We start from the raw sequence: 24,394 nt of genomic DNA, 5'->3' as shown, positions 1-24,394 counted from the left end.
CCCTTTCTACACAGACATAAGAATTTTTGAAAGGGGTTGTACATATTCATCCACTTAGAAAACAGGTGCCTTCTCCGTGGGATCTCAGACTGATCTGAAGTTCTTAACTTGAGAAAAACAGTTACTCATTGCTAGGATTCCTGCAGCAGCATCATAGCTAAATTAAATGGAATGGAGAGCTACCTGACAGGCAGGACTTAGAAGAGAAAGAGCAGAAGTCTTATTATCTGAATCAGGCACATCAGTCATCCCTCCCCACCCAAGCTGGGAGACAAGAGCCAGGACACATCTAGTCTGATAATTAATGGTTACAAAAGCCAAAGTAGGAGAAGTATGCACTTTTATCCCTATACCTCACCATAGCATGGCTGTCCTTGTCAGAAGATAAAAGCCTGGAAGAGGATAGCAGTTTGGATGGCTTATCTGTGGACATGGAAACAGCAGAATCAGAGGAAGGACTTTTATACAAACATTTACGATCCTCAGGGACTTTATAAAATCTGTCAGGCTACTTAGGAGCCAAAAATTAAGAGTCACTGAGAAGCTGCTGTAAATGTATCCAAAGGGGCAGCTAAAACAGGAGGGGCAGCAAAAGTTCTACAGGAGTCCATTTGTAACAGTTCATATGGTCAACTGTATCCCTAAAAGATAATTCTTCAAAAGGAAAGTCAGGTGACAGAGCCTTCGCCATCAGATCTCAAGGCAAGAGGAGAGTGGATCTGGAATGAATAAGCTATAGACTCTTCACCAAAATACAACTTTTCATCAGAAGAATCAGAATCCCTAGGTCTCTTGCAAGTAGAAGACCATTGAGCAGAAGTAGGGCACCCAATCCTTGTGTGGGCTTTAGGACCATAAGGACATTAAACAACCCCTGAGTAAAATCTTGCCACTGTTTGAGGATCTTTAGCCACAGCAGCCATGTTTGGTTTTCTGTTTTTTTTTTTTAAAGGAATATCTGCTCATCACAAATCAATGTCATTTCAGACCTCTACCTAGATTTGATGAGAGTACCAGGCACCTCTTCCCTAACTAAAATTTGGGGAAATCCCCATAAGCCCTTCAGATATAATCATCCATGGATTCACTTTTACATCTGTACCAGAAGCATTCACAGCACTGGCAGATTTGCAGGTAGACAGCACCATGACAGCCCCAACTGGGTCATGGCAAATGGAACTGGCATTGGCACTGGATGGTCCTCTGGTTCTTCAACCATCCTGAGGGAATGTCTGGTGGAGGCTGGTCTGTACCAGGGCCAATATGTGCTTTTTAGTTTTTTCTTCCTTAAGTGATGGCTGAACTTTGGGGTGGGCAGATTCAGCCATGGTACCCTGAATCAAAAGCTTCAGATGTTTTTCCAAATAAATTACAATGGATTATAGATGGCTATGAACATCTTGGGGACAAATATCACACTGAGTATGGTTTGTGCACAACACCCCCCCCCCCAAAAAAAAAAATGCCATCTTTATGGGGAATTTGCCTCCCACATTCAAATTTTCCCTTCCTAGATGACAAGAAAAGCTAAGAAGAGGAAAAAAGGAAGGAATCCCAATGCGGCACTTACCTGTAGAAGGCTCACTAGTTGAACCAGTTTCGTGAATGACCGACTGAATTCAGAGGCTGCATTCAGATTGGCGGCAGAGAAGTTCTGAGGATTAGACATCTGTACGTCACATAAGTAACCTCCTCCTTGCAAGTAGGATACATGTCTGATGCACAATGTGTGGAAGGTGTAAAGGCTTTGTTACACTGGATGGATGTTAGGATATCCCAAGACTAAAGAATACTACAACAGTGATGAGGAAGAACATAGATAATAAGACAGAAATAAAACGAGGCAGACAAGGATAGGAGTTCAGCAGGAGTGGCATAAGTGGACACAACAGAATGTTATGGAAGCTCAGTTGAACGTGTACGCATGAACCGCTTTTTTTTTTTGAAACTCCTCTATGGTTACCATTGTGCACTTTATTATGAAATATGTTTTATGGAGCTGGCCTGAATACTGTTTTGTAACATTTAACTGTACTACAACTAGTACTTCTTGCAGAAGGTGTGCTCAGTTAGATGTAAAAATCAGAAAAAAAAAGAGCAAAACATTTTTTCTGCAGTATTGTCAACTCACAATTCTTCTTTTGGCTTTTCCCGGTTAGGGGTCACCACAACAGCTTACCTGTCCGCTCATGATTGGCAGTGGAGTTTTACAGTGTCGAGTTGCCAGCCCGGCACCCAACCTTCCACAGAAGGCACACACATGCACGCATTCACACCTAGGGCCAATTTAGAGTGTCCAGTCCACCTACAGCATGTCTTTGGGAGGAAATCAGAGCACCCAGAGGAAACCCACGTGACCACAGGGAGGACATGCAGACTCCACACAGAAGGCACCCCAACAGTGGATCAAACTGGAGAACCTCTTGCTGTAAGGCAACAACGCTAACCACTGCACCACCGTGGCCGCCCAGTATTGTCAACTCACAATAAAATGCTTATATTTTGTCTTCACAGTTGTTTTCAAAGTTATGTTTTTGAGTAGCATATTTCATATTGCAAATGACAGGAATTATACGCTACTCTGTATGCAAAATTTATGCAATTTGGGTATGCATATGTTTGGCCAGATTTATCTGTTTTTCAAGAGCCCTTGTACCCATTTCTGATATCTGAAGGCATTGCTCGGGCCTCCCAGGCAATAAACACAAATAAATTACAGGTATCCCACAAAATCACTTACAGCTACTAAGGAATGAATAATAGCTGCTCAAATAGTCGACCTGTCACTAAAAAACATTTAAATAAATAAAATGATATATGACCTGAACACAGCAAGCAGACTTATCACTTTGGAGAAAGTCATATGATCAAAATCTGACACAAGGGACTGCAATACAGTACATGTGCTATGATTTCATTCCTTAGCATACATTCTGAATGTTTTTAACTCTTAAGTTTCCTGATCAGTTTTATTGGAGAAGCCTGACAGTAGTTGATCAGACTACTCAGAGATGAACTATAAATGCATGCTTGAAACTGATTCTTTGAAAAAAAAATGTTGAAAGGCAGTCAGAGGTGAAACAAGTTCTAATACACAACTGATTTTGCCTTTTGATAGGTTATCCATAAAAATTTTGACTGAAGATGTCTGCTTCACAGCTTCATGGTCTGGGGTTTGATTCTTATCTCTGGTTACTATCTGCAAGTAGTCTTCATGTTCTATCCTATGTCTAGATGGATTTTCTTGAGATGTAATAGTTTCCTCCGTACTTCCAAACTTCCAACGGCTTGCTGATTGACTATTTTAAAGTATCCCCTTCTCTCTCTCTCATAGCATTTACCCATGGCCTTGTAGCTGGGCAGAGACCAGTTCATTTACGTGGATAATAAATTAATAAACTGAAATTTAAATTAAAATACACAAAAGATAAACCATTAGCTGATAACTTCATTTTCTGTATTGCACAGTCTTTCATTTCTTGCATAAAGTCATCTGACACTAATCCCCACTATTCTTTCATGATTTGAGAATGCTTAAGGGGCATCCTGCTGTCTTTAATACTTCATATGACCAAAAAGTGGCCCTTAAATAAATTTACATACTTCTTAAGCCAACTATATTATAAGGTTATCCTGTACTTCCTTGTGGACAAACTGGATAAAGACAAATTGCCAAGTCCCAGCGTCGCTTCCAATGCAGTCTCTAGGGAGTGCGCCAAGCCAACAGTGTTTTCTTTGGTTGTCCTTTTCTCCATGATTGTGCAACTGTGGATTCTGCATATGCCAGCCTGGGGGTGTTAGAAGCTTGATTTCCCACATGTGGAAAACAATGTTTTTAAAACTTTTGAGTCCTTGTGCAGTTTTAACTTGGTAAGCTGCATCTGCTTCAAGTTGTGCTTCGAGGATGCACAGCTGAAGATAATAATTCAGATCTGGGAAGAAGAATCCAATTAAATGGTGACCCAACATGTACATAGAAACGTGCAATAAAATAGTATTTTGGGTTATTTTTAAGTAGGAAAGGTTCAACTATAAAGTGATCTTTTGACAGTACTAGTTCAACATCTAAAAATACCAGTACAAAAGGAATACTGCAGAATACCAGCTCCTACAACAAGCAAAGACCAACTCAGAGCACAACTCTTCACTAAAAAGATGTAAAATTTGTGGAAAATGCAAATAAATTTTAATGGAGACAGTGAGGACACGGCAACCTTAGTACATTTTCCATATCATCTTCACTTTCTGCGATTAGGTTTTTTGAAAAAATGATGTGGCTCTAGTAGAACTGCTCTGTAATGCTAACATTTTTACAGCTCTTTTTCTAAAATGGATGCTTATTATCTCTCTAAATCAACTAAATTAATTTCAGATTTTTTTGTTACTGAAGGTGCTATTCAAAGCCAGCTTCTCACAGTGTAAGCATTCTGAGTTTTAACAAAATGTAACTTCCAGTGAACACCTCTTCCCTTCAATGTCAAAAGTTACTAAAGTTGCTGATGTGAAAGCCGCACTGCAGCACTTCTGACTTACTTCCTGTGCTCATTCTCCACTTGAAGTCATAATCATCTTTTTATGACAGCCAAAAAAGTTTACATGACAGTAGCAGTAATACTGCAACAAAAACTACCAATTTCTAAGAGGGTATAAAACTACACAATACCTTGCAGAGGAAAGTTCTTGTTTGCATTAACTGCAACTTTAGCAAGAAATTTTCCTTAATATTCTGGCACAAATACTGCTGAGAAAACAATCTGCAAAGATTCTAGCCTCAGCATTCCAGGGTACGATCAACAGTTCTGAGATGTACATTTTCTCTACCACAACTGTCTACTGCCCATTTCTCATCAAATGTTCAGTGACACTGCTGATATTTAATTAAATCAATAAATGTGATTTATGAAGTTTTTCGCAAGTGTATACTTTTAGTACAGTTCTTATACCAAAAGGAAAATGCATACAAACAAGGGAAAAAAAACTAACATATTATCTGGCTGAATTCTGTGCGTTACGTCTAATGCTAATAAAAAGGGAGATATTCACAAAACAAGACCAGTCTCTTATAATTTACCTACATTTCTAATGTACTACTGCAGCTCCCTACCAAAAACACAAATGATTAATATAAAAATCAGGCTTTGTGGCACAGCATGACAAAGTAGCAGAAGTATCATGCCCAGAGCTGTGATCTGATACAGACAGGAGTGAACAGGATGTGTGACCAAATTCAAAGGACACCACTTCTGATCACATATGCAGTTTGGTAGATACTGTGAATAACTGTCTCAAGATGTTATCCTAGGTGGGTACTGAGCAACAGAAAGACTGACACTGCAATGTGCACATGTGCATTTCTGAATAAATGCAAACCAGCATGCTCCAAAGGAGGTCAGCATTAAAGTCACCTTCTCAGATCAGCAGTTACTTTTTCAGGGAATTTTCACCATCAATTACTGTCAGGGATCCAGGCTGTGGTTCACGTTCTAACAGTAGGTGCTACTCTTCACTGTCACTTCTGACTGCAGAATTACTTCTATTTACTTTCGGTTGCCTTGGCTGGTCTTACTATGTTTATGAAGAGTTTTCAGAGGAGAGCTGAGATAGTATTATATAGAAAAGGGGAAATTTACCATACAAGTAAAAATATTTCTTCAGAAATTAAGTCTGGATATTATAAACAAGACTGTAAAGAAAGACAATGGCCTTTATTTGTATGTTTTATGACTCTGTCATGAAAATGTAGGGTTGTTATATAATAAAAATGGAACAGAAGAGAATAAAAGATTTCAAACAAAACTAAATGCTTATAAAGAAGAATGGCTGAGAGGTAGGAAATAAGGGATAAAAACCATAAACACTGCTGACTAATGCGTTTCTTCAGTTTCATTGTTTATACATTCAAGCACTTTTTATTTCTGTAATTTTAAGTTCTGCACTTGTGCAAAGTGGTATTAAGATGAAATTATGTTTACATAATGCAGACTTTTGGACAGTTGAAAAAAAAGGTTCTTCCTAAAACTGCAATGGGATCTTTGACATCCATATAAGCTACTGAGAATTCAGACAGAAGGTACATCGGTTTATTGTCTCTCAGCTAAAGAACAGCCCTGTAGAAATGCAGCAACTCACATGCTATGATGCAATATCATCACCACAACACAAATTCAAGTAACCTCAGCTTTCTGATCTTTCTGTCAAAGACAAGTGAGCTATTTACCTGGGAAGCCCTCTGATTCTGCCATACTACTAACAGGGCTTGAGGAGTGCAGATGTGTCTACCACTTCCTCACATCAGCCATCTCAAGACTGTCTGATGAAAGGATACTCATATATAAAAACAGGTTCACTGGATAAAAAGAAAAGAAGCTAAAAGAGAATGTAAATATACATAGTAACTAAGAGCAAAAATGACAGTCTTCAGATCTCAGACAAGCATACACAACACGAGAAAGCAGTTAAAAAAACAGACAAGTCAGACATGAACATAAAATTCCCTTACCCTTATGATGGATTACTGAGCATTTATTCAAATAGAAATACTCACTGGTAACAACAGGCCTAACAAATTATATCTCAGTTCAAGAGTGGGAAATCTCCAAGAAATCAGGAGTGCTGGGAAGAGCAGACACCCAATCCTGGAGATCTTCTTAAGACAGGAGGAACAGCCCAAGTTCTAAGCCACCTGGTAAAATGAATGTTTACCTGGGCATTTCAGACTTTTGCCCATTTACTTTCTGCATCAATGACATTCCTGTCACATGTTTCTGGTAAAAGGAAAATGACAGGGTAAGACACCACAGGGTGGGAAAGCAGGGTATGACAATATGGCAAACATTCAGGAGGTTCATGTACATACACCTGTTTCAGTGTATGTCACACTGCCAACTATTAGACCCAAGTGTGCTCATTCTCCACACCCAGAAAAGGGAGCACCTTCCTACAAATAAAGAAATGACAACTTCAATCTGTAGTGGTAAAAATAATTGTTTAAATATATACTTGCCCGAGGGAACTTTAATAGCAGGGCTAGATGGAGTAGTTGCCTATATACAAGGGGGACCAAAAGAAGGTATACCTGACCCATCATAAAGGGTCTGCTTCTGCTTCATAAATTAACTGATACCTAACAATGAAAATTGCTCCTGATGGTTCATTGGTTGGGCTGAATCTGAAGCAATAACACTAAGATGGAAGGAGCCAGACAACCATACATAACAGACCTCCAAAGGTTGACCTCAGTAGTACTGACTTTCTAAAGGAGGCCAGACTCCAAGAGTCCAACTTGGTGAAGTTGTACAATGAAGTTGTCCACTTACAAGAGGATTACCTGCTGTTCACTAAAAATTGTAAAGCACAGAATGAAATGCACACTAAGGATTTTCTACCAGCAATGGTCACAATTTACAGAAGAGTTTTAAGGGCTATCAGTGTAAAAATGTGGACATCAGGGTGGGTATTATGCCAAAATCAACTTCGGCAAGGTTACTGCAGTACAAGTAAAAAAGCTCAGGGATCCACAGTTTCAGGACAAGCAAATTTGGAAGATTGAAAGAGATATGAGGAACATAATGGTGCTCTTTTACAGCTTTACTAGTTTCAAGTTGAGCAAAGCTGCAATTTCCAAAGAAGATGTGGGTTGCAAACATACGAGTTTATATGATTTATGAAAGGGAACAGTTAAATAACATCAGAATCTCAAAGCCTTGACAAAAGAAAAATCAGACTTTGATCAGAAAAAAAATAGCTTTGCCTCACTTCCTTTCATCTGCTTTTTCTAACAGCCATCACGCAGCTCTCTTACTTCTTTATTTTCAAGTAAAGATATGCATTTAGTAGTCCATATAAACAAACTGATTTTTTTTTCTTAAGGAAAGGGTAACAATTAGGATCTCTGTAAATGGGATGTAAAATCTTGGGCAGATATTAAAAAATGACAGTCTCATCAATGAACTAGAAGTAAAATAAAAGCATGCCTTCCCAGTTTACTATTACAAAGTCAGGAACCTCAAAAGACAAAGCATATACAAACATGCAGCCATGTGCACATACACATAATACACAAGTGTGGCGAGCAAACTAAAACGGAGAAATCTAAGAAGTCAAAAAAATTCTTTACATGTGTTAAACACACTGGGGCCTTCTTTATCAACTTCCTTAGTACTTTTCAAAATCGTGCCACAAGTACTTCAGTGGAATGCACCCCCTTATTACCACCTAGAAAGATGTCTGTCACATATTGTTGATGGCAGGATTAAGCCCCATTAAATTTGCTATCCCTTTTGTTCCAACCAATAAATTAAAGCAGCAGACCTCTTCAGTGAAAATGCTTCTGACCTAAACAGAACAGTGAGCTGCAGTAATATTCAATTAATAAGTATTTCACTTGATTATGAATGGTTCTCTGTTGGTAGGGAAATGGCAGTGAGTAACCAACAAGTGACTTGTTACGTTCATTGTTGTATTCAATGGCAGCAACACCCTAAGTGTTTTTTCAAACAAAATTAAAAGGCATTTGCTCAGAATAATATGCATCTCCAGACAAGAATACCCTCTATTTCCCATACTAAACTATGAGACTTATCCTAATAAGCTGGGAATTGGGTCCAAGTAGTAATCATGAAGCACCAGCCTTATTCAAGCAAGCATGATTTGTGTCCATCAGGGAGATTAACTCAGAGATAAAGAAAATGCTGTGTGTATAGTGGAATAATGCAATATCCGCTTGAAACACTGCCACACCATGCTGCACAGTGCAAATCTCTAGGTAAAAAACAAGTGAACTATGATAAGGAAAGCATCTAGACTCCACAGCATTTTGAAAAGGTGAAGAACTAACATGAAGATTCTATTATGCCATACATAGACTTCCCCCACCCTGCCATGCCTGATATTACCTGAAAAATACTAAGGTTGCACTTTGTCCAGTAGGTGCACAAATCCTGCTTAGCTCTATAAAATGTGTTATACTACACGGAAAAGTTGGCAACAAGTGATATGCACAAGACAGTGCTCACCAAGTACTAACCCCTTGGAAGTGTAACACGTGTCCACTTATATGTTGAGGCATTCTATTCTAATCAGCAGGGAGATGCTTTTTATTCAATTACACTAAACACGGGTTGCTGTGCAGCTGCCCCCGTGGTCACTCAAATGACATCAGTGTCCACACCCAACTACCAGTACTTATCCTACTCCTGGGTCCACTATAACAATACACAATTGCTTAAAAGATTCAGTAGCATGTTACACTCATTGTATAACGTTAAGAATAAATAAATGAACCAAGAGCCAAGCTTGAATAGCATATATTTTTTTCAAAGCCGTACCAATACAATCAAAAGCTCTTTAAATATATTTAGTTTAACCTCTTGCAGTCATTCAATATTTTTGGGTCACTTGTTTTAGTGTAAATTCAGTAGGGGACCCGAAACTGGAGGAAATGGCATAAGCCAATGCATAGCACAATCATCCTATGATAGCTGGTATGTCCAGGACAAGCTCATGGCACCTTTCTCTCAAGCTGTTAGGTAAGGAATGCAGCAAATAGTTTGTAAGTGTCCTCATTCGGACTGTCCTAGCCTTCGGGCCTCTACTCATGTCATCATCCACACAATGCAGAATGCAATAAATTAAAATAAAATCTTTGAAAATTTTGAAACAAGGCAACTCTGGTCCACTGCAGATGCTCCTGACAGGAAACAAAGAAGACAAGAAATCAAGTTCTGCCAGGTACTAGATCCAGTTTGGTCTGCAATTCCACTGTAGGTAAATCTATGCAACTCAATGGCAGCAGATGTATTACAATGTTCTAATAGCCACTGGATACAGCAGAGACATATGTTCAGCCCCTTTAATTGGCAGTTTTCGACTGGCATAGTAATTAATTATCTCTGGCACACTGTCAAATGGTGGGCTGTTCTGTCCTAGGACATACTTGCTTTCTTTGGTTCGAGACAATTTCATGTGCATGAAACCTTGGTTACTCCTGAAGGGGGAAAAAAAAAGAAGTTACATTACATGTTCCCTCAGTACTTTACATAAAGTCTGTAAACAAACTGTTTAATGAAATTAGGAAAAGCTGAAAGAAGAATTTAAAACATCATATGCAAAAAGCTGGTCTATATAAACAATGACTCGAACACAAACAAAATCATTTTACCTAAGAAAATGCATATGTTCTTTAGAATACATCCTACAAACCCACTGCATGATAAAGCTGAAAGACAATACTACTTCACATAAGTTTACCTTAGGGGCTCTTTACCTCACAGACCCAAAGATGTACAAGACAGGTGAACTGGAAATCCTACTAAATTGCTAGCAGTTGTGTTTGCACTATGCAAATGATTATGTATACATGTCCCATGCTGAACATGAATCCTGCCCAGGACTGGGTTTCTGTCCTATGACCTTTTCCTGCTAGGATATGCTCAGACTTCATCACGATCCTAAGAAACTGTTTGTGAGAGAAGAAATGAATACTGCCCAGAGAGATTACATCTTGCTGAAGATGATCTTGCACACAATTAAATAAAGCAGCATTTCTAATATACTTGGATCATACCAAAACAAGAAACAGACACAAAACACCTAGTAATATAAAATCTTGGTGAATCATGACAACACAGCTATCTTTGGCTAAGGCAAGCTTAATTCCTTTTGATTCCAGACTTTTGAGACAATACTCCTGCTGCAAACTTGTTTGTGCAGAGCATACCTCTGAACATCTTAGAGCAGGAAATCTGTACAAAGCCATAAATAATGGGGGGACAAAGGCCCACAAATAGGGACACTTTTTAACTACTGCTCTTACAAACTTAGAAAGTTGATAGAATAGCAGGTTTTGCATTATCAAGACTTTTCTAAAGGGTAGAAATCTGAAACTCAAAACGTCTGTCATTATTTAGGGTAAATACCAACAAAGTACAGATGTAAATCTTCATCTAGCTTCTAAATGGCCTTACACCTTCAAATGACTTGTTAAACCGATATGGTACTAACTTTTTAATGGAAACCTGCAAAGCAACCACATTTCCCACCAGTAGGACTTAAAGTGGAAAGCTCATGTGGGAAAGTTTAAATACTTAGTATAGAAAGGAAATGACTTTTCAGATAAAATCCGATCTTACTCACATTTATTCAATATCTATACAATAATCACTACAAATCTAGCATTATTTCTAGCCGGCTAGTCCAGAATGTGATATTTAAAAACTGCTTTCTCACTGCCAGTTGAAAGTCTTGTGCTGCTTTAACAATGACACTGGATAAAACTCACCTGCCACTGTCTGCTTGTGTATGCAATACCAAAGGCTGAATATTTACAATAATTTTACTACCAAAACCAGGTAAATGCTGCCAGCTACCTAACAATGGTCTTGCAGAGGCTGGTCCAGTGAAGACAATAAGAAGCTGTATTATGTGGTTTATGTAAAATCTGATACCCCACTTCAAATGTCAAGTGTGAAACCCACATACCTACATGTTGCCACAAATATAAGGCAGAAAGCTGGCCTGGGGATGGATGGTACTATGTCTGACAAGAATTCCAGGCAGTATAATGTTTCTACTGTTTTGACTCTCTTCTCCTAGGAAATGCTATGCTACAGTACACTATTAACACTACTGCCTCTAACTTCGTTCTCCTCTTGAGTTTCCAGCTGGATGCCTCAATAGTATGCATGTACTCTCTGGGAATGCATGGGTTTTTGCTAGGGGCACCTATTTCCAGCCACAAACCAAAGACATGCAGGTAAGTGAACTGTGTCAGATGTTTGTAAGAGCACACATGTGCATATTAACATGTACATGTCCTGTGAAGGGCTAGTATCGCATCCAAAATTTTTCTTGTCCTTTGCTCAGTGCTTGCTGGGACAGGCTCTGGGTCCCAGTAATATTGCCCTGGATAAAGTGGATGACAACAGTGGATCAGTAGAAAGACCTCTTGCTTCCAAGATTTACAAGGAAAACACTATTAGCAGTCAGTTGCCCAAATGAGAAAATGATGGTGCTCCTCTATGTTTTAAGTAAAGCATCAACACACAGCCAATGAAGTTGGCAACACCCTGTTCACCAATGACAGATAAAATGCCAGGATTCTGAACAAGGAATGGACATACATAAATGATAATAGTCACAATATGCATTAATCTGATGGCTGTGGAGAACCATAAATTCCAAGGTTTATGAAGATTATCAAGTTCCCTAAAGATAGCGCGAGTACTCTGAATTATTGCATATATCGTCCAGAATTCAAAGTCCATCTTCAAGCTTGACTAAGAAATGTGTTAGACAAAAACCCAATTCATCATTCAAGGAAAATGGGAATACTTAGGTCTTCAGATAAATTAAGTCAACTTTAAGACTGGTATAGTCTGATGGTGAAAAGTAGATTCTACCTCATTTAGGAATACGGGTCATCAAAAGAAATGGGAGAATACACTTTGGTCTATCACATTCAACATCCGTTTGTCTAACATCTACTGATGCCAGTGAGCAAGTTGGCAAACCAGCAGACCACTTCACCAAATGAAAGCACACAATCTGCCTGTTCTGTGAAGGCAAGATTACACTGTACAGACATAATTCTGACTGCTGCAACAGAAGAAATTCTGCTGTACTCTTCCCTTTCAACATACTGCAGCATTTGGGAACTGTAAACTCTATGGAGGTAGGGTGGAAAAGAAAGGCCTTAATGGAAATCCTCCAATTCTATGTTCCATTTTGGGGTTTCTGTAAGACATGCAACATCACCAGGAGAAGCACAGTACAAAAGGGTTGCTCTATACTCACCCACCTTACTCTCATTAACACTAACCTAGCGGATTTACAAAAAAAGACAGATTCTTGCAGGTAAAATTACACTTTCATTCTACACACAGTGGACAAACTGATAGTGACCTCAGATGACAAATGAGCTCCAGAAGAAACCTCCTATTCATTCTTCAACTACAACATTTTTCAACACACAACAGAATAATTTCAAATTGTCTGCTTTGTATTCAAACTAATCTAATGTATTGCGGCCAAAGGTGACACGCACATGATTTGTTATCACATTTATTTGGAGTTATGCATTACGGTTTATTTACCCCACTACACAGGCTTAGACAAAATCCCTCTGCCAAAGCACAGAAGAGATTAAACCTAAAAATTGTGTATGGACTTTTCCTTCACTGGATTCCAAGGCAAAGAAATGAAAGTTGTATAAACTAGTATCTGGTAACTAAAACCATACTGGAGAGAGTAAACCATGGGATTAAGTTGAACTGCAGGTGAGGATGTTTTGCTTTAATCTACAGTTTCTCCTCTCACATGGCTGACTGACTGCAACACAGCTGGTCATAAAAGGAAGCAACTTGATAATTCTGTCAGTTTGCATCAATACTTCAAACATTAGTTACAGAACATACACTTAAAAGAAGACACAGTAAAAAAAGACACAAACAAATAAGTGGCACACATTACATACAGCAATGAGACAGAAATTAATACACATTTTTACTAACAAGCACTTATTATGTATTACTGAATAATAAATAGCTTTAACTATTTTTCTGTATTGTACAAGTTGCTTACCAGGAATTTCCAAACATACTTTATGTAATGTTTCCAAAGGCTTCCAAAAATGAAGAATGTCATTATGTTTTTCTGGTCTCAGCAGCTTTCAACATTTAAACAAAACCAAGTTCTACTCAGAGTGATGTCACTCTGATGGCTGCTGCTGTAAATCCAGTTTATACTTACTAAATTAGTTTTAATTAGGTTACATGAAGTAACGTGGAGTCCTTTTCTACCCAGTTTCTGACACTAACTAGACACATTAGAAGAAAAAAAGTAGTTTAATTTTGACAGGTGGTCAAGACAGACCACAGCAACAATCTTCTGCCCCTTAATCAATGTAAAATTATCAATTTCATACCAGATGCTAATTCAACAACCATCACTTGTCTTATGCTCTCTGCTTCTAAGTAACTGGAGGCAAAAGTTCAATAAGAACACAAAACTGCCTACAGAAAATAAGCAACTGTAATAAATCTGTAAATTCTGTGAAAACAAGCTCCCAAACAGCTGATGGTGACATTTTCAAAAGCAGAATATAAATTATATACATGTGAAAAGGTGTAAAGATGGACAGGTTTCTTACATACATTAACACATCATTACTTAACAAAACAGAACAAAAAAATATTACCATAAAAAAAAACAAATATATATATATATATATATATGTTTTAGTTGGAACATGACGTGGCTACAATGTCATGTTTTCAAGTAACTAAAGTTGTGGGGCCAAAATTCAGAGGTGTGTTGCACTGGAAGTTCTAGGGTTAGAATTGTAGTTTTAGGTAATTTTCTTGCTGGACACCCTGTTGTTATTACCGAGGGTTTCATAATGAAATGCAAAAAGTTGAGATTTTGCCTTTAAAAGGCAGGGATCAATACCTTGAATTCAAGTACATTTACTGCCACAGTCTTGACAGTTTGCATAATATCTTTTCATTGTGGGTACTACAGGGAGATATCTTTAGCTTAAAATGTTGAGTAGCATAATTGCCCAACATACCTCGGTAATGAGTTTAATACAGCAGAACTAAATAGCCTTTTGTATTTCTCCTGAATGCCACTGGACTTGTGCCCCCCCCCCCCCCCCAATCCAGTTTATACACACGTGCAGCAAACCACATTACAAAACAATATGGTTGTGTACAAGGTCATTACATATTCTGATACTTAACACATATTACTATTTACTGTTACAAACAAATGGTCTAATAGTGCCAGGTACCTACAGTAGTCTAATAGCCATTTGGACGGTCTGATTTTGCTATTCATTTCATAACAAAATAATGGCTATATTTTTTGCATTTTATCAAACTGTCACACTCAGTATGAATCTGAATCATATTATTGGTATGTTCTTATAAAATGAAAAAAATCCATACTCGTTCTAGGGAAAAGGTAATATTACCATCATTATATTACAAAATAAGCACATATTGCATGGTCTTTGAGACATGCCAATACTTGTGATTATGCTGACTTCTCTAAAGACTGTGGGAAACAACAAGAAAGTGAGAATTAACAAGTAGTCTTGTCTTCAGAATTTCAAAACAATTTCCTGAAGCAGTAGAGATATTGAGATATTGTCATTTGAATTTCAGGTAGAAATCTGGGTAGAATGGCCTTTGTAATGTCATATAATGAAACTTTTATTAAAGAAAGCTGAAAACAAATGTGTCACTTATTTTTTCAAAATATGATAAACAAAACCTATCAAAAACAATAGTGGTGTGGTTTCATACCTTAAAGCATTTACATCTCTCTCTCTCTCTCTGTATAAAAGTGATCTTTGCATACATGCTGAGGTATAAAAATATTAAAATTACTTTTATTAAAATTCATGATGAAGCTACTCGTGTTTCTAAGGGTAGCAGAATCCAATAGTGTTTTATAGATAATTATACCAGCAACATTCCCTGAAAGTTCCATGAAAAAGAAGTTATGACTTACTATAGCGTTTCATCTGTGTTGTCTATCTTCATCTTTTCTTGACTTGTGGGTACAGTTCCGATTCTCGGAACCGATCTGGCCATTATATAGTTTGTGTCAGCCAAAAAGATGTCTCGAGTGACTAGTATACCCACAATGCCCCTCTCTACATTACTTCAGATCGAGTTTGCAGGCTTATATAAGAAGATACCAATAACTCAAGCCAGAAGCCATGCTGAAGGTGTATCCTAACAAAGGAACCCAGGACAGCATGTTGCCCCACCAGAACGCTATAGGAGGAAGCATGTGAGGAGGGATGCAAGAATAGATGAAGATCGACAACATAGATGGAACATTTTGGTAAGTCATAACTTCTTTACCTGATGTTGTTAATCTTAGTCTATTCTTGACTTGTGGGACAGAGTCTCCAGCTACCTAAGATCCTGGGTGGCCCTATGAAAGAATATTCCTGAGAACCATAGAACCAAAGGAGGCTCTCCCCTAGAGACCATATCTAATTTATAATGCGTAACAAAGGTACGCGGAGTAGCCCATGTTGCAGCTGCGCAAATTTCTGACATGGAAGCATTAGAATGAATAACAGCTGAAGTCGCCATTGATCTGGTAGAACGTGCCTTCACCGGCATAGGAAGTCTTAGATTCTTTTTCATGTCAATAAAAGAAATGCAATCCCTTAACCATCTTGATAGAGTAACCTTAGAAACAGGTTTGGCCAAGGTTGTGCTTGCAAAAGATACAAATAATTGTTCTGATTATCTAAATTGCTTAGTTCTATCCAGATAAAAATGTAACTGCCTGTGCACATCCAGAAGGTGCAAGCAGTATTTGTCTTTATTAGAAAAATTTGAGAAGAATACAGGCAAGTTTACTAACTGATACTGGCATCTGAAATCACTTTAGGAAGAAAGGACATGTTTATTCTAAGTGACACTCTGTCTTTATGGAAAACTAGATAAGGGGCTTTAGAACATACAGCCTGCAATTTAGAGACTCGTCTTGCTGATGACAACTATAAGAAGCAATGTTTTCCAAGTCACAGGTAGCTGCAGGTTCAAACGGAGGAAATGTAAGAGACTGAAATACAAAAGGCAAGGTCCCATGGTGGTAGAGGATCCTTGAAAGGCGCCCTTAAAGAAAAATCTTACAAAGCCTGTAGGAGATTAAGGGCTCATAACCAAAACCATTATGGAAATTTGAAATAGCTGCTAGGATAACCTTAATTGTAGAAACAGAAGCTCCTTTACCAAAGACGGTAGCTAGAAACTCAAACTTTTTCTACTGGTGCTGAAAAAGGATTCAGACAATTATCACAAGCCCAGATAGAAAATCTCTACCATTTACTATGGTAGAGATTCCTGGTGGATGGTTTTTGGGATGCCAACAAAATGTGTCATACAGGAGATGGGATGTCATTACATCTGGAGACTAACGTAATTGGAGAAACCAAGCAGTCGGCTTGAGGGTCTGTAGATTGGGGTGCACTAGTCCTTGAGGATGGGATAGAAGGTTCAGTACTGGGTCCAGAATCCATGGGCAGTGACATAGACGAGGCCAAAGGTAGGGAAACCATATCTGAGGATTACTTTGTTTCTCAACCAAGCTGCTTTCTTGAGGGAGAGAGAGGTATCAGAGGGAATGGGGGAAAAGGCATAAAGGAGATCTGGGGGCCAATCAAGGAGAAGAGCATCTCTGGGGGACTCCCCCGAGGGGAAATTAGGGCAAAATAGCTTCTGCACTTGTTGTTCAGAGGTGAAGCAACGCTGGCCCAAGTAAAGAAAGACCTTCTTTGCCACTCTGGACTTGGAGACCCACTCGTGAGGCATGAGGACACATCTGCTCAGTTTGTCCGCAATCATGTTTGAACTCCCCGGGATGTGCATTATCATCAGAAAGCTGTTGGAATTTATGCCCATTGCCACATTCAAAGGGCTTCTAAACACAGCAGGTAGGACTTGGTTCCACCCTGTTTGCTGATGTACCACATTATGGACATGTTGTCTGATTGACTAGCTATCGTCCCTTGAGGTAAGGCAGGATGAAACACTTGCAATACTAGAAGCACTGCTCTCATCTCCAGAACATTGTTTGGCCTTGGAGGGGGACAAAGTGCCTTGGACTGTCTTCCTCAGATAATGCCCCCCCCAAAACCCATATGGAAAGCATCCATGTTTACTATGGCCTTGAACTGAGGGTGGACACAGGGACAGCAGAGAAGAATCTCCTTCAACTACATCCACAAGGATAAGTCATTTTTGCATTGGCTGGGTATAAAAACTAGGTGATTCATGGGGTGGGATAAAACAAACCATTGGTTCTCAAGCAGCCATTGAAGAAGTCTCATGTGAAGCCTTGCCAGTGGAAAGTACAGTTGTGTACACTTACCATAAATGTAGATGTTCAAGTGTATTCACTGTTGCAGTCATTACATTTGGGTAATCTGCTGGCAGGTTGCCCTCAGTCGGCCTGAATAACAAAGTCTTGGGTCCTGCATCAGTTGCTGTCTCCTCTTCCATGACGTCAGGTCATCAGGGGTATAAAACATGTAGCCGACACCATATATATATATATATATATATATATATATATATATATATATATTTGTTTGTGTCTTTCGGCTTTTCCCGGTATATATATATATATATATATATATATATAAACTATAAATATATACATGCACTTTAGAACACACAAAATTTACCTTCAACTAAAAGAAAATACACCACAAAGGCTTTTGAGTATAGTGAAGGAAAGAAAAGGTATAGAAAGGGGGCTGGTGGGTAGGTAATTCGGACTGCAACAGTGAATACACTTGAACATCTACATTTATGGTAAGTGTACACAACTGTACTATGTTCTTTGTGTTTCACTGTTGCAGTCATTACATTTGGGTAGAATCCCAAAGCTATGGATGGGAGGATGGAACTAAACAGCATTAGGAGCAGCTATAAGGCCCTGCAGAACTGCAGTGGCAAAGCCTGCCCTGGAGTTAGAAAAGAGAGGTAAATGGTAATGCTTTGTGAATGTATGAACTGAGCTCCAAGTAGCAGCTTTTAGAATGTCTCTGGTAGGGACCCCCTCTGAGAAACGCTGCTGAAGTAGAGGCAGCCCTGGTGGAATGGGATCTGATCCCCTTGGGCACAGGTTTACCATGGTGCAAGTAGCAGAATTGAATGCGATGGCTTATCCATTTAGAAATAGTCTGCTTTGATATAGCCTTCCACTGTAATCCTGCAGCAAATGCCACCAGGAGTTGCTCAGACTTTTAGAGATTTTGTCCTGTTTAAGTAGAATCTTAGTTGTCTGTGTACATCCAATGAATGCAGAATCTGCTCCCCCTTGTTCTGCGGATTTGGGAAGAAAGTTAGCAGGTGAATGGTCTGGTTAAGAGCCACACTGGATACCACCTTTGGCATAAAGGAAAGATTGGTCCTGAGGGCCACCCTGTCCGGGTAAAAAATAATGAAAGGCTCCACTGCCATGAGAACCTGTAGTTCTGAAATCCTTCTAGCTGAAGTGACTGCCAAAAGAAAGGCTGTCTTCCAAGAAAGAAATTTTATATCCGCAGTAGCTGCTGGTTCAAAAGGAGGAAGGGTGAGTTTTTCCAGCACACAACTGAGGTCCCATGCAGGAGTTGGCACTCTCCTGGGAGGCCATACATTTTTGGCCCCTCTGAGGTACTGCTTTAGCAGGAGATGAAAAAAGAGGGGAGAGACTGTGTTGTAATGAGCCAAGATGGCAAAGGCATGGATTTGTATTGCAGAAAAAGATAGGCCCTTGTGAAGCATCTCAGTTAAGTATTGCAAAATCTGAGGAATATTGGGCTTTGCTGTGTCTACTCCTTGTGCTTGGTTCCAAGCACAGAATCTCTTCCATTTATCAACATAAGATTTTCTAGTACTAGGCCTTCTGGCCTCCAAAATGACATCCATCACAGGTTTACTGAGAGATGTGGTTCGTGAAATTAGTTGATTAGCCATGCTGCAAGATTCAGAGTTTGGAGCTGTGTGCGCAGAATGTGATAGTTCTGCTGAGACAATAGGTGAGGTGTTTGAGGCAAGTACCATGGAGGAAGGTATGACATATTCCTTAGAAGCGGGTACCAGTGTTGGCAAGGCCAGTCCGGAGCAATTAGAATAATTTTTGTTTTTTTCTGTCTTTTAATAAGAGCCTGGAGAGTAGAGGCAGAGGGGGAAAGGCCAGCGGAAGGATACAACATCCACTTTCCATGCTTTTTTGTGATGAGTTCTTGCGCAGAATTTGTCCAACTGATAATTTTGGGAGGAGGCAAATAGATCTATGTCTGGGATCCCCCATTTTTGTGTTAACATGCTGAAGATTTGTGGATCCAGTTTCCATTCGTGCGGGTCCATAAGATTTCTGCTTAGGTCGTCTGCCAGAGTATTTTGCTTTCCTGCAGGAATTGAGATTGAAGATGTACTTGGTAAATCAAGGCTGTGTTCCAAAAGGCCATGGCTAGTCTGCAAAGGGGGTACGAGTGGGTACCCCCCCTGTTTGTTTATGTACCACATAACTGGTGTTTGTCTGTCTTTATCAGTAGTTGTCCTGGATGAAGGAAGTCCTTGAAGGTTGTCAGAGCATTCTGAACAGCTAGCATTTCTTTCTGGTTGATATGTAGATGCATTTGGTTTGGGCTCCATTTGCCCTGAATGCATCTCCCTGCCAGGTGGGTCCCCCAAGCATAGTCTGATGCGTCTGTAGTTAGGGTTTGGGTGGCAGGGGGTAGAATGAATGAAAGTCCCTTGTTTTGGTGACATGTCTCTGCCCACCAAAGAAACTCATGTAGCAGGCAGGGAATGAGAGGAATCATTGTTTCCAGGTTGTGGCAGGGAATGAGAGGAATCAGTTTCCAGGCTGTGACAATGTTGACTCCATAAGCTTTTTAGATACAACCGAAGTGCAGTCTCGCATATGGAATTAGTAGAATGCAGGATGCCATGAACCCCAAAAGCTTGCAGAATTTGTCTTGCAGATAGCTGGGTTTTTGTTGCCACTTGTTTGAAGTATGTTGTCAATTGAATTTGCTTGTCTGGTGTGAGGTAAGCCATCTGGGCAGTTGTATTCAAGCTTGCATCCAGGAATGTAATTATTTGAGTGGGTACCAGTTGTGATTTCTTTTCGTTTATGGTGTACCCTAGGCATGCTAGAAGCCTTTTTACAATCACCAGATGTTGAAGAAGAGTGTCCTTGTCCTCTGCCAGAATGAGACAATTGTCCAGATAAGGATAAATTTGAATGTTTCTTTGTCTGCAAAATGCAATTACTGGTGCCAGGCACTTTGTAAAGACCCTGGGTGCAGTAGATAAGCCAAAGGGCAGTGCAGAGAATTGGTAATGCAAAAAGTCTGCTTTGAAGTGGAGGTATTTTCTGTAATATTCCCTTACTGGGATAGGCAGGTATGCCTCTTAATTCTGGTTACCAACCAGGCATTCTTGCCTAGCATAGGCTATAGCTGTTGTAAGTCAGCATTTTGAATTTTGGAATGTCCAGGAACGTGTTTAGAATTGATAAGTCCAGAATTGGATGCCATGATTTGTCTTTTCTGGATACCAGGAAAAGACTTGAATAAAATCCTTGTCCTTTTTCATTTTCTGGTACTGGCTGAATAGCCCCCATATCCATGAGGGTCATGACTTGTTTCTGGGCCTCTGCCCACTGCTTTGGTTGCAGATCTGGCCATCTGTTTGGAATTGGCAACATGTGGAAATGAAATCTGTACCCCTGTGATACTATGTTTAATACCCACTTGTCCTGGGTAATTAAAGGCCAATTTTGACCATGAATTGCTAGTTTTCCCCCCAAGGGGGCTGCCAAAAGATAAGTGCTTGGAGATGGCAGAGGAAAGTAATTGAGACTGTTTACTGTAGGGTTGTGCTTTGTTACATCCTGATTTGGAGGTGGAGGCACCCCACTGCTTTGACCTGTAAGATCCTTGTGATTGATATCTGGAGCCTTTGGAGCACCTGGGTTTGCCCTAAGCAGCTCTGTTGGACACAGGAAAGGACCAGTCCTTAGTAGGCCAGTGCCTACTGAACCTGGGTGGCTGCACTTGCAAGAAATCTTTTACAGTTTGCATAGATTTAGCTTTGTCTTTCACTTGCTTTAAAACCTGTTCTACCTTATTACCAAACAGACTGTCATGCTGTAAAGGGGCATCCAACAATTTAGCTTTAACATGATCAGGCAGATTGTGCTCCTTGAGCCAGGCATGCCTTCTTATCACAGATCCAGTTATGGCAGCCCTGCAAGAGGCCTCCAAGGAATCAAAAAAAACATTGCAAAGTATGCTTTCCAACCTGTTCTGCTGAATGCAATAAATCCTGCAACTCTTTTCCACACAATCAGAAATCAACATCATTTTCTGTTTCAGTAAGCCCATAACATGCTGTTGATATTTAAGCATATGAAACTGGCAGTTTAAAGCCCTGATTGCCAAGGTTGCAGATGTATAAACCTTCTTTCCCCATCTATCCAGCGCCCTGGAATCTATCAGAAGGGGTAGAATCTTTGGCTGTAAAAGCCTCAACACCCATGGGACCTTGAGAAATAGTCTCACGGTCAGCAGCAGGATTTTGAAAAGAAATTTGTGGGAGTCAGGAACCTGTAATATCTGTCTGGCTTACTAGGAGCCGGAGGCAGGGAATCAGGAGCCATGCTTGATTCCGAGAACACATCATCAACAATGTCTAATACAGGAGGTATTGCCAAAGGCCTATGCTGAGGAAGAAGAAGAAAATCCCTAAACCTCTTTTTTGATTCTGAGAAGTCCCGACTCTCCCAGTGAAAATGTTCCCTTAAAGTATGCAAAGTCTCTCCAAAAGAGTAATCCTCAGGAGGAGAAGCAGAAGGGATGGATACCTCTGCATCAGAGTCCTCATAAGGTGGAATAGAAAATTCCTGATCAGAAGATATGGAAACCTGATCTGAAGATTCACAATCAGTGCCTTGCCTAGGTCTCTTAGCAGGAGGGTGGTTGGGAACCCCTATTCAAGGTAATTAAATCCTCAGCCATTTTGATAATTTGTCTTTTAGGCATAGGGGCTTGAGCACGATGCTCATGCATCAGTTTTTTGGACATAGAAGTTGGTTTTGGCCTCGTTTTTGATGGAGTCAGTTTAATGTACAAATGTTGAGGCCTAAAATCACCCTCAGAAGCCAGTGCCTGCTCAGCGGCTCCAGACCCATCCAAGGGAGAGACATCCACGGGTTCAATACTTGCAGAATCTCACAGCATACCTGACTCCGAATGGGTCTCAGTATAGGCCTGCGACTCGAAAGTAGCAGGTATCAGGGGCTGCAAAAGCGCCTCACTGAGTACCGGTGACTGGCTTAAGAGAAGCTTCATCGTCGGTTTTGGACCTCGATGGTTTGACTCTGTCTTTTTCCTTGCGTTTTTTATGAACTGCGGTAGTCGAATTGCTAACCGATGACATTTCAGGGTAGTTAAATCTTGAACCAAAATATTTAAAAGCAAAAATATACCGACGCTTAATAGTGCGTTGGTTAAATTTAGCACAAAACCGACAGCAAGGCACGTTGTGATCAGGACCTAGGTAAGGAATACAGTACAAAATGAAAATCCTTATGATGTATTTGCTTCGCACAAGTAATGCAATTAAGTTTTACTGACATTGGTAAGGAGCAAGAAAAAGTTTCCCCAATGGGGTACTTAGCTTTAGTTTGAAGACTTCGGTTCTGAAACTGGAAAACAAAAATTTCAGGAGTCGGACGACTGGCACTTGCGAACTGCTTCTGCTTCGGGCACCGCGCGGCAAGAAAGACGGATTAAAATGGCGTTGGCTGCATGTTTTATATCCCTGATGACCTGACTTCATGGAAGAGGAGACAGCAACCGACGCAGGACCCAAGACTTTGTTATTCAGGCCGACTGAGGGCAACCTGCCAGCAGATTACCCAAATGTAATGACTGCAACAGTGAAACGTGAACATGATCAATGCTGCAATGGAGCTTAAAGTTTGCAGAATTTGCTGAACTGCTACTTTGCTTGAACTAAGAATAGGGTGAACCTGCAATTGTATTTTCTGTAACCTGTGGTGGGGAAGTGATGACACACAAGATAGAGTATTGAGACAAGCCCTGATGAATTCCATATCCTGAGAAGGGGTTAGTTGAGACTTGGCAAGATTGACCGTGATGCCCAACTATTGAGATAGCTCCAGAATGAAATCAATTATTCATGAAAGTAGATGCCTGGTGGAAGCGGTGAGGAGATAGTCATCTAAATAAGGAAACACCCAGAATCTGTGCAGTGTCAAATATGCTGTGACCACTGCCATGCATTTGGTGAACACATTGGGGGCATTGGTGAGACCAAAGGGCAGCACTCTGAATTGGTAATGACTGACTCCTAGCCAGAAGCGGAGAAACTTTCTTGAGCATTTGTCCATCTTTATGTGGTAATATACTTCTTGAAAGTCAATACAGCACATCCAATCATTTTCCTCTAAGAAGAGAAGTACTAACTGAACCGTGACCATCTAAAATTTTGACTGTTGGACAAATTTATTTAGAATACTGAGATTCAAAATTGGTCTCCATTCCCCTATTTTCTTTGGCACTAAAAAAAATCTTGAGTAAAAATCCAGATCCTAGTTGGCTTGGTGGGACTTCTTGGATGACTCTTTCTAGCAGTTCTTGTATTTCTAATGCTGCTTGATCCCTCTGACTGGGTGGAACACTAGGGAGTCTTGCTCGGGTTCTCAAGTAAAGGGTGAAGGTGATTAAATAACCTTTGGATACAATCCTTATCACACAGGTGTCTGTATTTATGTGTCACCAGGCGGTCAGATGCCAGGAGAATCTACCCCCCCGACTGCCTCCAGAGGCAAGCAATCAGGCCCC

The 24,394-nt window shown here is 39.9% G+C and overlaps 1 protein-coding gene across 3 annotated transcripts in view; it reads right to left on the bottom strand.

Annotated features, from left to right (window-relative positions):
• Nucleotides 1-9,289: 9,289 nt before the first annotated feature.
• SHF (Src homology 2 domain containing F) overlaps nt 9,290-24,394 on the bottom strand; it is a 998,232-nt gene continuing 983,127 nt past the window's right edge. For all 3 annotated transcript variants that reach the window (XM_044077854.1, XM_044077855.1, XM_044077856.1), the window contains one exon: nt 9,290-9,985. In XM_044077854.1, coding sequence (XP_043933789.1) covers nt 9,799-9,985 — 187 coding nt within the window. In that variant the 3' untranslated portion in view covers nt 9,290-9,798. The remainder of the gene's footprint in view (nt 9,986-24,394) is intronic.

Source organism: Protopterus annectens, chromosome 7.part0, assembly GCF_019279795.1.
Source record: "Protopterus annectens isolate FY-2018-M chromosome 7.part0, PAN1.0, whole genome shotgun sequence".
Taxonomy (NCBI): Eukaryota; Metazoa; Chordata; order Ceratodontiformes; family Protopteridae; genus Protopterus; species Protopterus annectens.
The sequence above is the reverse complement of the archived record's forward strand: the minus strand, read 5'-3'. Positions and strand labels throughout refer to the sequence as shown.